This window comes from Ambystoma mexicanum, chromosome 8 (assembly GCF_040938575.1).
Source record: "Ambystoma mexicanum isolate Mex_15411 chromosome 8, UKY_AmexF1_1, whole genome shotgun sequence".
NCBI classification, from domain to species: Eukaryota; Metazoa; Chordata; class Amphibia; order Caudata; family Ambystomatidae; genus Ambystoma; species Ambystoma mexicanum.
The window spans coordinates 891,850,999-891,865,332 of NC_090929.1; the positions used below are offsets into that span (position 1 = coordinate 891,850,999).

The 14,334-nt window shown below is 48.1% G+C and overlaps 1 protein-coding gene across 3 annotated transcripts in view; it reads left to right on the top strand.

Moving 5' to 3' along the window:
- The first annotated feature begins 358 nt into the window (after nt 1-358).
- Nucleotides 359-14,334, top strand: part of OPN4 (opsin 4) — an 803,364-nt gene continuing 789,388 nt past the window's right edge. The window contains exon 1 of one of the 3 annotated variants that reach the window (XM_069610768.1): nt 359-744. In XM_069610768.1, coding sequence (XP_069466869.1) covers nt 601-744 — 144 coding nt within the window. In that variant the 5' untranslated portion in view covers nt 359-600. The remainder of the gene's footprint in view (nt 745-14,334) is intronic. The other 2 variants (XM_069610769.1, XM_069610767.1) reach the window with 2 other exon arrangements.

Sequence of the window (14,334 nt, forward strand, 5' to 3'; positions counted from 1 at the left end):
TAGACGCGCTCCCTTCCTTGACCATTAAAAGCACAGAACCTGCACAGAGAATGCGTGAGAGGAGAGTTTACAGCCTGAGTGACGGCCCGGGGCGAATAAATGAATCGCTGTAGTGTTATGCGTTCTTAAGTGGGGGGGGTCATGACACGCTAATTCACGGAGACTGCGTGCGGAATTAACAGGGACTAATGCCCGGTCGGAGCGGTGTCAGCATCCTCCCGGGCGCACCTGCGCTCCGCCTATTAGCGCCGCGCGGCGCGACACCGCTTTTCCATGACCAGAGATCAAGCGCGCGCTCTTTTCGCGGGTCCATCAGTTCTGTAAACTGATTAAAGCGAAGTCCGGGCCGTGGTCGGGGCTCACACTGAGCATGTGCAAAGCCCTCGAGCTGGGATATTTAAGGGGATTGCGCGAGCCGTGCATAGAAGCAGCCTCGCTGCGCGTTACTAGGGGCTAAGAGGCGCAGGCACAGCTGTGCTGAGGGAGAACAGCTGGAGGGATGCTGCCGCCACAGCACTGAGCCGCATGTTCATGACTCCCGTTGCTTCTGCTTGGATCGATTCCACTTTCTTTACATAGTTTCTTATTTTTACCTCAATCATGAGTCACCGCTCTGTGCGAAGAGGCATCTCGTGCCCGCCGCACGACGTCAACTGCACCAGGATTATCGAAACGTTGACCGCCTGGAACGACTCGCAGGTGAATGCCTACAAGCTGGTGGAGCTACCTGATGCCACCCCGACGGTAAGTGCGCGATGGGCAGGTGGCCGGGTTCAAGCTGCAGGGGTAGGCACCTGGTCTATTGGCCAAGGGTCACTGGGTGCACCCTGACTCCTCACACTGCCACGTTAGCAAAAGCAGGACTTTGGTGGAACTTGCGCGGAGTTTTACATTGTTGTGTTTACTATTTGCGTGCGCGGATGAGCTCGGCGTGTGTTACTCCTGTAGGGTACACATGGTCTCATTTACAAACTCATAACTCAGCGGAGGGTGCGATGGAAGCAGTTAGGTTCGAGGGCTCCTGTGATGAGAAGGATGGAACCAGGACCGCTATATTCATAATCCAGAGGGTCGGCGATAAGTGGACGCGAGAGCTGGCTAAGGGTCTATAGAGCGTTAGGTGGGCAGATGAGCAGTGGAGGAGATCGATAGATGGATCACTGAATAGATAGGGCAGGCAGATTAGATATCTGCCTAAGAAGCGACATTCATGGGTAGATAGAAAGGACAGGCAGTTTAGATAGCTAGCTTTCTAGAAGATATATAGATATATATCCAGAAAGCAAGATTCAGAGAAGAGAGGCAGGTAGATAGATGGGACAGATAGATTAGATAGCTCGCTAGATAGAAAGATAAATAGGGCAGGCAGAATATTGGATGTATATCTAGAAAGATAGATTCATGGGTAGTTAGATCGATAGATAGGACAGGCAGATTGCTAGCTAGGTAAATGGGAAGATAAATAGGGTCGGCAGAAGATTAGATATATATCTAGAAAGCTAGATAGATAGATAGATAGATAGATAGATAGGACAGGCAGATGAAAAAGCTAGCTAGCTAACAAGGTAACTAGGAAAGGCAGAAGATTAGACATATATCTAGAAAGATAGATTCATAGGTAGATAGATAGGACAGACAGATTAGATAGCTAGCTAGCTAAATAGGACATGCAGAATATTAGATATATAGAAAGCTAGATTCATAGAGGGATAGGTAGGTAGGTTGATATGACAAGCAGACTAGATAGGTAGCTAGCTAGATAGAAAGACAAATAGGGCAGGCACAAGATTAGATACATATCCAGAAAGCTAGATTCATAGGTAGATATGTAGGTATAGGACATACATATTAGATGACGAGCTAGCTAGATAGAAAGATAACTAGGGCAGGCAGAAGACTCGATTCATAGAGAGATAGGTAGATAAATAGGACAGACAGATTAGATAGCTAGCTAGATAGAAAGAAAGATACATAGGGCAAGCAGAAGATTAGATATATAGTTAGAAATCTAGGTTCATAGAGAGGTAGGTAGGTAGATAGGACAGGCAGATTAGATAGCTAGCTAGATAGAAAGATACATAGGGCAGGCAGAATAATATATATATATATATATATATATATATATATATATATATATATATATCTAGAAAGCTGGATTCATAGAGAGATAGGCAGGTAGGTAGATAGGACAGGCAGATTAGCTAGACACAAAGCAGACATAAGATAGATTTCTGGATAGATAGATGTGGGTAGACGATGGACAGATAAGGCTGAGAGATAGATAGATAGATAGATAGATAGATAGATAGATAGATAGATAGATAGATAGATAGGTAGGTAGATATAGATCAGCAGATACATACATAGGCCATTTGGTTCATAGGTAGAAGGATAGGTCAATAGGCACGTATCTATGTTGGTAGGTAGATAATGGGAAGAGAGACGCAAACCAGACAAACTAGCAGAGTGAGATGCAGAGCGCGATTGGTTGAAATGGACAGACAGACAGAAAGATGTTACATAGTTAGGGCAAGCATACAGAAGACTGATAGGCAGATACATGGAAAAACAGATACAAAAAGGCAAGCATGCAGAAGATAGATCACTAGATAAATGGAAAGAAAGATAGATCAAGCATACAGAAGGTGGCTAGCCACATAAAAGGCTAGACAGATAGAGGAATGCATACCGAAGATAGATCGCTAGATCAGTTGAACGATCTGTCGTTAAATAGACAGAAAAGGCAAGCCTACAGGGGATAGATGGATATATAAATGGATCGATAGACAGAGAAAGAGGTCGCTTTTTATGTTGAAGTGGACGGCGCATGTGTTACTCTATTGAGTCGCACACTTTGAAGTGTAGAGCAGGCTTGATGTGTCAGTAGCCTCGCCCCAGTGCTCCCCTGATCCACTCAGTGCGTGAAATGGTACTCACATTATGAGCAGGTCACTAGAAAGGAGATTTGATGATCAATCGGTGGCATGCATTTCTCAACGTGTAATACAAGGAGCGATTTCCTTAAGGTGCTTATGAAGATTTATTGTTTAATTTAATACATTATTTTAAAGGGACAGGGAAAAATGCCCCATAGTACAATTGTCAAACATAGCAATAGCCCTGTAAGTAGATGTATAGACAAAGAGGTGACGCCTATTTCATAGACTGATACCTAGACATATACACATGAAAATATATATGAACAAATAGATTAATAAAATGACTTGCATAGATTAATATATAAGAAGATAGAGATCAATCATTAAGCAACATATACATACATGTATTGATAACAGGCAATGTCAAGCAAATAGACCTTCATACAGAGACAGATGCATTCATAGATGGGTGGGTTGGTGGACCGATTGATTGATATATGGATGGAGCACTCGAATGACAGACTGATAATAATAAATGGTGTTTTTAAGTAGTGCTTCATGCCAGATTGCTCCCGCTTCTAAGTGCTGGAATAATGTATGCTATAGTTAACCAGTTTAATGGTGCTCCTTTGATCGACTGTAGAAGGCTGAAGGGATGAATTGAACCTGTTCTGAGATTTGAACTTGCAGAGTGCAGGTCCGTCCCAAGTCTGAGGCATGTGCTTTACTCATGAGCTATCCACCCAGAGCTGATAGAAAGCAAGAGATTTGAGGGATTATGGATATACGGGATTTATGGGTAAAGAGCTGGCTTGCTGGATAGATGGATAGATACTTAGAGAGAGATTGGCAGATACATAGATTGATAGATGGACAGATGGACAGGTCGCTAAGTACAAGGATATGTGGATAGATATAGAGATACATGGATATGCGGACTGATGGATGATACATACATAGAAAGCGCTCCGTGCGCGTCTGTGTGCTGCCCCCTGCCCCCTCCCTCCCCCTCACTTCCTGGTCCTCCTTCCCCTCTCCATTCCCGCCTCCCTTCCCGCCCACCCCCCCCTCTGATTGGCTGTCCTCGCAGCCGCTCCGGGACTACGGCTCGACCGCTCACCACGCTCGCTTCCTTGTTGAGCCGGAGCGGGTTGGAGCGGTCGCCGTAGCCCCGTGTGGCTTGTTGCTGAGGCTGCCTCCCGAGCCCCATTGGGCTCCAGTTAAGCCTCCTGTTATTTTTTGTAACGTTTTGTTGTTTGTGCTGCTAGCGCTCTGTGCGCGTCTGTGTGCTGCCCCCTGCCCCCTCCCTCCCCCTCACTTCCTGGTCCTCCTTCCCCTCTCCATTCCCGCCTCCCTTCCTGCCCACACCCCCCTCCCCTTCCTCTCCCCCTGCTTATATCCCACTCCCTCTGGGCAGCCCCCCTGCCCGGCAGCCCCCTCGGCCAAGGGCCCCTTTAGGCAAAGGGCGGCTCCTACGACTGCGGCTCCCTGTGTGTCTGCAGGTGTCCGCAGGGGACGCCAGGCGCCTGTTCCACCTGTTCTCCGCTCTCCGGCCCACCCCTCCTCACCTTGCTCACCTCATCCGCATGATGCCTCGCCCCCCCTATTCCAATTTATTGGTTAACTAGGGTGCTTTTCTCCCCTCGCAGGATTCTCAAACTTAGGTGGCCCTGACCTATTACGCATTACTGTTTGCTCTACATTGTGTTAAACTAGGGTGCTTTTCTTCCCTCGCAGGATTCTCATACTTAGGTGGCCCTGACCTATTACGCATTACTGTTTGCTCTGCATTGTGTTAAACTAGGGTGCTTTTCTCCCCTCGCAGGATTCTCAAACTTAGGTGGCCCTGACCTATTACGCATTACTGTTTGCTCTGCATTGTGTTAAACTAGGGTGCTTTTTCTCCCCTCGCAGGATTCTCAAACTTAGGTGGCCCTGACCTATTACGCATTACTGTTTGCTCTGCATTGTGTTAAACTAGGGTGCTTTTCTCCCCTCGCAGGATTCTCAAACTTAGGTGGCCCTGACCTATTACGCATTACTGTTTGCTCTGCATTGTGTTAAACTAGGGTGCTTTTCTCCCCTCGCAGGATTCTCATACTTAGGTGGCCCTGACCTATTACGCATTACTGTTTGCTCTGCATTGTGTTAAACTAGGGTGCTTTTCTCCCCTCGCAGGATTCTCATACTTAGGTGGCCCTGACCTATTACGCATTACTGTTTGCTCTGCATTGTGTTAAACTAGGGTGCTTTTCTCCCCTCGCAGGATTCTCATACTTAGGTGGCCCTGACCTACTACGCATTACTGTTTGCTCTGCATTGTGGTAAACTAGTGCCCTCCACTCTCTTCTTGTCTGCATACCCGTGTCGTCCGCCTCCCCTCCTACTCCATGGTGCTCTCTATCTCGCCTATCTACTCTAACTGCTTCTCCATTGACTATCCTGCTCTCCTCACTAAATCCGGTAGGAAAAAGTTTAAAAAGGACATCCTGGTCTCCAACCCAGGCCTCCCTATCGCTGACACCTACACGAGCGCCTGCTCCAAGGAAACTCTCACTGACATTCTCTTTTTCGTGCCTTCACCTGACCTATGGACCCTTCACATGGTCACTGTGCTCTCTCCCTTCTCCACCTCTCCCATTAATGGTGGCACCCGTTGGGATGTCCTCTTGGCCCCTTTCCACTCCTCCAAAGCCATCATTAATGTCTATGTTAACGGGACCGTCTTGGTCCAAGGCCCTCAGGCCAACCTTCACCTCTTTGATAGACGCTTCCCTTGCCTCATCAACTTCCTCTCCGCTCCCGCTGTCCCCCCTCCTCTGTCCTCGGCTACCTTGCCTCTCCCCTCCCTCCCTGCCCCTTCTCTTGCTCCCTCTTCAACTCCTTCTCTAACACCTCCGCAGGGCGTACCTCTGATCTGTACCCCTCCCCGGAAGTTTTTCAAGGGTGGCAACCTTCTCCACATTGCCACTCTAAACTCTCGCTCTGCCATCAAGCACTCCTCTGATATCTGTCGCCTTCTTGAGGAACTGGACCTCGACGTCCTCGGTCTCACTGAGACTTGGTTCACTGCCAGCTCTGCCACCAGCTTCGACACACTCCTACCTGACGGCTACAAGATCCTCTCCGTGCCCAGGCCCAACCGTTCAGGGGGTGGTGTTGCCCTTATCTTCCCTGAGTGGATTCATGCCACTGTCACTCCTACGCAGACCTACTCCTCTTTTGAATGTCTTGTCTGCCGACTTTCTCTCTCTCCTAGCCATTCCCTTACCGTGGCTACTATCTATCGGCCACCTGGTCAAATTTCCTCCTTCCTCTCTGAGTGGGCTGACCTCTCCTCCTCACTCCTGTCCTCAACCACCCAACTCCTCTTTCTCGGTGACTTCAACATCCACCTCGATGCCTCCTGTCCCCCCACTGGTCTCTTCCGCGAACTCTGCAACTCTCTCTCACTCTCTATTCTCCCGTCTGGGCCTACTCACTCTGCAGAGCACACTCTTGATGCTCTGATCTCTTCTGACCTTCCCCTCTCCCTCCCTCTCTCCACTCCTCTCTCTTGGAGCGATCACTTTCTCCTATCCTCCCACCTCTCCCTCCCTACCCCACAGGCAAAGCCACCCTCTTCACTGCCACCCACCTTCTCGGTCATCCGACCCATGAAGCGCGTGTCAGTTGAGGCTTTCGCTGCTACCTTCTCGCCCCCTTCTCCCCCTTTGGCTGACTCCCACCCTGACACAGCCCTCTCCATGCTCTATTCCTCTATATCTGATACTCTCGATATCCTTGCCCCCGTCATGAGAATCCGCCTGAAGCCCAAAGCCAAATGTAACTCCTGGTATGACTCGGATCTCGTCTCCCTAAAACGCAAGTGCAGGGTGGCAGAGAGGAAATGGCGTGCTTCATGCTCATCCTCTGACAAACTGGCCTGCCGCCTGCTCCAAAGGCAATACCGGCTCTCCGTTCTCACCAAGAAGAGAGCCCTTATCCAAGCCCGCATCTCTGAGGCATCAAACAACTCGGCCGAACTCTTTAAAATCTGCAAGGAGCTGGCCAACCCTGCTGCAGTCTCTACCTCTCCTGTCCCCTCCCAGGCCCTCTGCACTGCACTGGCCTCGCACTTCATCTCAAAAACTCAGGACATCCTGTCCTCGCTCTCCTCCTCTCTCCTCCCTCCCTCTCTTCCCGGCTCTTCCTCTTGCTCTCTTGCAGCCACCCCTCCGCCCTCCTTCTCTGCTTTTCCACCTTTTTCTGCTGATGAGGTTTCCAGACAAGTCCGATCTATGAAAGCCTCGTCTAAACAGGTTCACCCCTGTTCCTCCAAAACCATCAAGGACCACATCGACTCCCTGGCTCCTGCCCTAGCTGACTTTTGCAACCACTCTTTCGCCTCTGGAGTCTTCCCATCCCCCCTCAAGCACTCCCTTGTGCACCCCCTCCTCAAGAAACCCTCTTCCGACCCCTCCTGCCCGGCCAACTATCGCCCAATCTCCATTACTCCCTTCCTGGGCAAGCTCCTGGAGAAACTGGCCATCTCCCAGCTTAACCTCCATGCTGAATATGTTGGTAATCTTCATGACCATCAATCCGGCTTCAGAGCGGCCAGAAGCACGGAAACTGCTCTCCTGAACATCCGTGAGGACCTGCTCCTGAACCTCGATTCCAACACTCCCTGTGTTCTCATTCTGCTCGATCTCTCCTCTGCCTTTGACACTGTCAACCATGCCATCCTGCTCAACCGTCTCCGTGATAACCTGGGTATCACTGGTCAGGCTCTGGCATGGCTGACCTCTTTCCTTTCCGGTCGACCCTCCCAGGTCCAAATGGGCTCCTTCCTCTCTGACATCTTTTACTCCACCTGTGGTGTCCCCCAGGGATCCAACCTCTCTCCCTGGCTTTTCAACCAGTATCTGGCACTCCTTGCCCACCGCATCGCCGCTCTCTGCCCCCACTTTCAGTGCTATGCGGACGATACCCAGCTCATTTTCAGGCTACCCTCGGCCTCCTCCTCTCCTTCCCTCATCTCCGACTGTCTGTCTGCTATCCAGGAATGGTGTGCCGCCAATGACCTCTGCCTTAACGCCAGTAAGACTGAGATTCTACTCATCGGCACACCCACTCCCTCCTTTCCTGCAGCTCTCTGGCCGGCCTCCCTTGGCCCCCTTCCTGCCCCTACCTGCAAAGCTAAAAACCTCGGGGTCATCTTCGACTCCACACTCTCCTTCTCTCCTCATATATCTGACGTCTCTAAGAAGTCACACTACCAGCTGCACCTCCTCAGAGGTATTCTTCCCTTCCTCTCCTTCCCCCAGAAGCTCACTGTCTCCCGAGCCCTGGTTCTCTCAAGGCTGGACTACTGTAACAGCCTCTATCTTAATCTGCCTGCCTCCACTCTCCGCCCTCTGCAACTTATCCAGAACAGAACTGCGAGACTTGTCCTTGGCCTCAAGCCCAGGGACCGTATCTCTCCAGGACTGAAATCTCTTCACTGGCTCCCAGTGGCTGCAAGGATTAAGTTCAAAACCCTCTGCATTGTCCACAAGGCCTTCTGGGGCCTGGGGCCTAAATACCTTCAACTCTCTCTTCCTAAATATCTGCCTTCACGAGCCCTTCGCTCATCCATCTCCAACTCCCTCATGGTCAGCCGCTTCTCGAAGCAACGAGCTGGGGGTAGATCTCTCTCCGCAGCAGGGGCCTCCCTCTGGAACAGCCTTCCTGCCTCCCTGAAACTTGAGGAGAACCATCTCCGGTTCCGGAAGCACCTCAAAACCTTCCTCTTCGCTTCTGCCTTCTCTCTCCCTCTCCCTTGCTAAACCTGCTAAACTCCCCACTGAAGTCTGCACTAAACCTGCATCTGGGCCACTCTGTGACCTCGGTCCAGGGCCCAGCCACTCTCCACTTGCACTGCCTCCCTGGCTCCTCCTGCACTGTGGGACTGTCACTGCATCCCTACAGCCCCCTTCCCAGCACTTTCTCTGCACTTACCTCGCACTTGCCACCAGCTGGCCCTTTTATTTATTATTTATTATTTATTATTTTATTACGCTACTTACCTTGTACTGCACTTTCCCCCCCCACCTCCCCCCCCTGCACTTTCTCCTTTTCCCCTTACCTCTGCACTTGCACGATCTGAATGACACCTGGCCTAGTAGGATTGTTTGTCTGTCTTCCCCTTGTTTCCCTCCCTCCCTGCCTCGTCGCGCCTTGAAACACTTGTGTATAGGCGCGTTACAAATACCATATCATATCATATCATATCATAAAGCTGGATAGAGAAACGGAAAGATTAGATAGATAGATAGCTAGACAGATGGATAGATAGAGCATAGAGGCAGACAGCCGATAGATAGATGGATGGATAGACCAGCCAGATAAATAGATAGATAGATAGATAGATAGATAGATAGATAGATAGATAGATAGATAGATAGATAGATAGATAGATAGATAGATAGATAGGTTATGGGTGTGTGAATGGATACATGGATGGATCATTTGACAGACGGATGGGAAGATGGACAGAAAGCTAGTTAGATAGATTGGATTGATGAATAGTTAAATGGATGGAGAAATTGCTACATAAATGCATAGATAGAAAGATCGATGGACAGACATTCGGATATAGCAATCGATAAAGAGATAAGTAGATAGAGATATGGTTATCCAGATAGGCAGATGGATGATCAATAGAAAAATAATATAGATGACAGATAATGGGTTGATGGATGGATGGGTGAATGGGTGCTTGATAGATATATGGATAAATAGATGCCTCGAGCTATAGAGCCAGACAGCTGGCAAGATGGACGGATACCTAGTTAAATAAATACATTGATATAGGGATAAACAGACATATGGGTGGATAGGCAGATGATACATCGATAGATATGAAGAGAGCAGGCCGGATAACTACAGGGATGGAGCAATGGATACACAGACCGACATGCCCTTTGAGAGTTATTAACGCTCTCTGGGACCGTGCACGAGTTACACTCTCCTCGATTCTTAGATTTGGTCGCAGAACAACCTACTGAGCGGCGATGGGTTACTAAATGCAGTATAAGACAACCGTTCCTTTAGCGTGGCAACATGACACGATACAAGGAATGACATGCATATGTTTGTGTCAAAACATCTGCAACTGTGCATGGTGTGTATATGTATGTGATGTGTATGTATGTGTCATGTGCAGAATGCTTGTGTGATCTGCACATTTGTGTGTGTGTGTGTGTGTGTCAGAATGTGTGTTCTGTGCATGTGTGTGTCGAGTATGTATGCTGATCCATGATGCATCTGATATTTGTGTGTTATAACGTGTGCAGGGATGATTTATGTCATATGTGCGCAATGTGTTTGTGCACACTGACCGTGGGTTGATTCCCATGAATTGCATGTTTTGCTTGAGGCAAATTGTAATCCCGTCCAGGGAGGCAGCCAGACAGTGGTCTGTGGGATGAATAAGAAACATGGGAAAGAGAGCGGGGAAGGGGAGGAGGGAGAAAAGGCTAGGAGACAAACACGTACAGACTTAACTTGCAACATTCAGGGAAAGAAAAACATAAGTGTGAGTGATAGGGATTGTTGCAAACACTTGATAGAAATGCTCATGCCATGCATTAATATTTCTATCCTGAGCTTTGCAGGGAACGTTCTGATTAAGAACATGCTGGATAACTACATTTTGGTGCTGGATAACAGAGAAAACAGGCCAGAAAGCTTGGTTATCCATCCTCTTTACCTTGTTATTGGGCTCAGAAAACTGATATTTGGTTAACCAGAATGTTTTAATGCCCAGTACCATTGATTTCCCATGTTGTGATGGATGATCACGCTTTTGATGTCCAGATTTGTTGTCCCTTGTTGAGCAGTGCTTTCCAGAGGTAAATGGAAAAACATTCAGACAGACAACGGCCTGTTCCTTCTTGTGAGAGTCCAGTGTTCACAGAAGTAGCCATAGGAGGAGCATTGTGCTTTTGAGCTTAGTTGCACAAGATAGTTCTTGCTTGTGCTAATGGCTTTGCACATTCAGATCAGCCAAACCGAAATTATTCATAGCTGGGCATGCCCGTAGATATTCCCAGCACATCCCTGGTTCAGGAAAGGATCTGCTCAGTGGTGGGTTCCCACGAAAACCTTACCTGTGCCTGAATCGGCCTTTCATAGTCCAGGTACAGTAAAAAACACAAAGCCTACAGGGGACCCCCTGCCGCCTCTGCAAAGCCTAGAATAGAAACACTCATGCGCATTTTTATCAAGTATTTAAACTTCTGTCCCTCAAATAACTGCAAATGCAAAAACAGCATTTCAGGTAATGGCCGTGTAAGTCTCTGCCTATGCCCCAAGACTATGGAACCTCCTCCCTGTCGGCATCAGACTCGCCACCACACTCGTACAATTAAAAAAAATAACCCAAGACCCAATCTCTTCAAGGAGTCTCTCCTCCTCAACACCTAGGACAGCACGTCGCCCCTGGGGCCACCTGACTCACTAGAGGCCGCCCACCCCTCTCCTCCCCACCACCCGGTACAGCTGGACCCCTCCTCTGTCCCCTCTGTATCCTACCCCTCGCTCTATATCTGATCTGTTGTTAACACTGAAAAGCGCTCCGTTATGTATCTGTATTGGTGTATATCTCTGTAAAGTGCTCTGTTGCTTCTCGAAAACAGATCTGTGCTCAATAAATACAATAATAATAATAATAATGATAACAACAACAAGGGCTTACACCCGACCCTTTTATATGCTAGGAGAAGGCAGGCTTCCAGGCGCTTGCAATCGCAGCACAGCCATTTTACAAAACACAGACCTCGCTGTGCATAAGGGGACCTGGGTGCACTTCCTGCTGGCCTTAGGATCCGATGAGTAGATCGCGCGTCACATCTGTGGCCTGCAGTTTTCGTGAATTGTCCTCAAAGAGTCAATTGCAAGATGCATGAATAGATTGCCATTCTAGATTCCAACATAGGGATTCGTAGCTAGGGTTAAGTTCGACAGCCTACTGGATGAGTACTTTCTCATGTGCTAACAATGTTATCTCAGTTATGAAACTTCTCAAGAAAATATACACCCAATTCTGAAATATTTACAAAGTTCTGACTCCACATGCTGAGTTGCAGAACTTGGAATTTGGCATGCAACTTCCCCCAGACCATTTTTGCTTTCACCTACATTGGAGTAATAAACGGTGGACGGATTTGCAGCAAACCCGCACGAGAAGCTAACGTCTGCTCTAATTCATGACCCCCTAAGTTTGGTGAAACCCCTTCAGTGCTGTTTAAGAACAAAATGTGCCTGAAATTCTGCTAGCGATATTTCTATCTTGCTGACCTCTTTGCAGATCAGAGGGCCATTTTGGGTCTCCTGATTGGTATACATATATAGAGAGATAGACATTGAAATAAATACATGAGTACGCACGTAGGAATCAACACAGGTACCTACCTACATATATCTATTTAAATACAAAGAAGGAGCTTACCAGAGCAATGCCAACCCTGGCAGAAGGAGCAGAATCAAGGATTCATTCATTAATCTTTTATAACGTGCTTATTACTGGAGACCACTCTCTAAGCGTGGGACTGGGATTCAACCCTCTTTTCCTCTGGATTTCCTTGCTTCCAAGACAAGCACGTTGCCCCTGAGCTATCCTCCCGGGCCGGGATCATGCCTCTCAAATTGTTTCTTGCAGTATTGAAGTGCCTGCACGTCCCACTCTGTACTCTTTCAAGAAAGCCCTAAAGAGATTTCAAAAAGACCTTTACCACACATCCATACTTGGCTAGGAACCCTGCGCTCTAAAGAGGGTTTGGGGGGCCCCGCTCTGCCTAAGGCTCCAACAAAACTGCCCCATCAGAAGATTACATTGTAACAGGCAAACCACTCAAGCTGGACAGTGGAAAGCCATACTCCTGTCCAATGCCAAATGACACTTATTCAGCACTGTAAAGTCGCAGAAAGATGATAGGAGAAGTGCTGGGGAGAGAAAGTGCTAGCTAATACAAGGAAGTCCATGACAGACCTTGGGAGAGGAAGATTCCTAAGCAAGCATGGGTAGAGCTTAGAGTGTTTTGCCTGTTTTTTCCTGTGTACTAAATCTCTTGAACACTTGTCTGTTTTCCCAACTTTCTCCATCCCTCCACTCCCCCAGCTAATGTCCGTCCATTATTTCTCAACTTAGATTGTTGCGTGTGCTCTACATCAGGGGTGTGCAACCTTTAGTTCTCCAGATGATTTGGACTAGATCTCCCATGATCCTTCACCATTGCCTATGCTGGCTAGGCTTGATGGGAGTTGCAGTCCGAAACATCTGGAGAGACAAAGGTTGCAGATCCCTGCTCTACATGCTCTTAAACAAGCACACATATAAATAAAGCTTGAGAACATATAAGATCTGCATATCAGAATCGTTTAAGCGATGAGCAAACTTAGGGTCCCTGGGGGCCCTTATTTTCCATGAATCCCATGAATTCTTTATTCAGTGTGCAAGCAGAAGCAGCCGGGTGCACTGGTACATTGACGGATAGACCCTGAAAGGAAATGTAAGTCTTCTGGAGTGAAGACAGTCCAAGGTCAGAGCAAGGACGAGGACATTGCAGTCAGCTGCTTAGGAAATGAGGTGTGTGCACTCATGAAACTGACAACAATGCAAACAAATACACTGCTTCATGCATGGCCTTCCTTATGACCAGGTCCACAATGGAGTCACTGTGGTCTCTGCTTCCCCTGGCTTGGAAACTCTGGAGCTATTTCAGACCAAGAACGCCGCATGACTGCTTCCAGGCCAGGGAAAGAAAACAAGCTGATTTCTAGCTAGTGGACCCGCACATCCGAACTTATTTTTGACCCATAGCTCAAAATAGCAGGGGGATACTTCGGGATATGCCCTCGATTTTTTCTTTTCGCAGATGAGAACGTTTCAAGATTAACATTTAGAAGCACGAGAGATTCCATGGACAAAATGAGGGAATTGAGGGTTTTGCGCAGGGTTCTGCAACCTTTGGCTCTCCAGATGTTTGGGACTGCAACTCCCATCATTCTTAGCCAATCACAATTGGCTTAATTGTCAATTAAATTAAATGACAATTGGCTTAATCAATCGGCAATGGTGAGGCATCATGGGAGTGGTAGTCTAAAACATCTGTTGGGACAAAGATTGCAGACTCTTTGGTTTTGCGCCTCAAGGGAGTGCTGTGAATCACTTCATAAAATGGACCCATTTTTGGGACCCCATTTCCCAACGGGACAGAGTGGTCTAGGTGAGGTTATTCTAATAGCTGCTATATATATAGATGTCATCAACATCACCGCAGCTACCTCTGCCGCACACCAGCGCCCAGCCCACCCAGCCCAGTTCTAGGCAAGGTTGGTCAGTATGAGGGCCAGCCCTTTCTTGAAACCGAGGTCTTTCCTGCAAATACACCATGCTTGACCATTTTTCACGTCACTCCTCTTCTTTTGA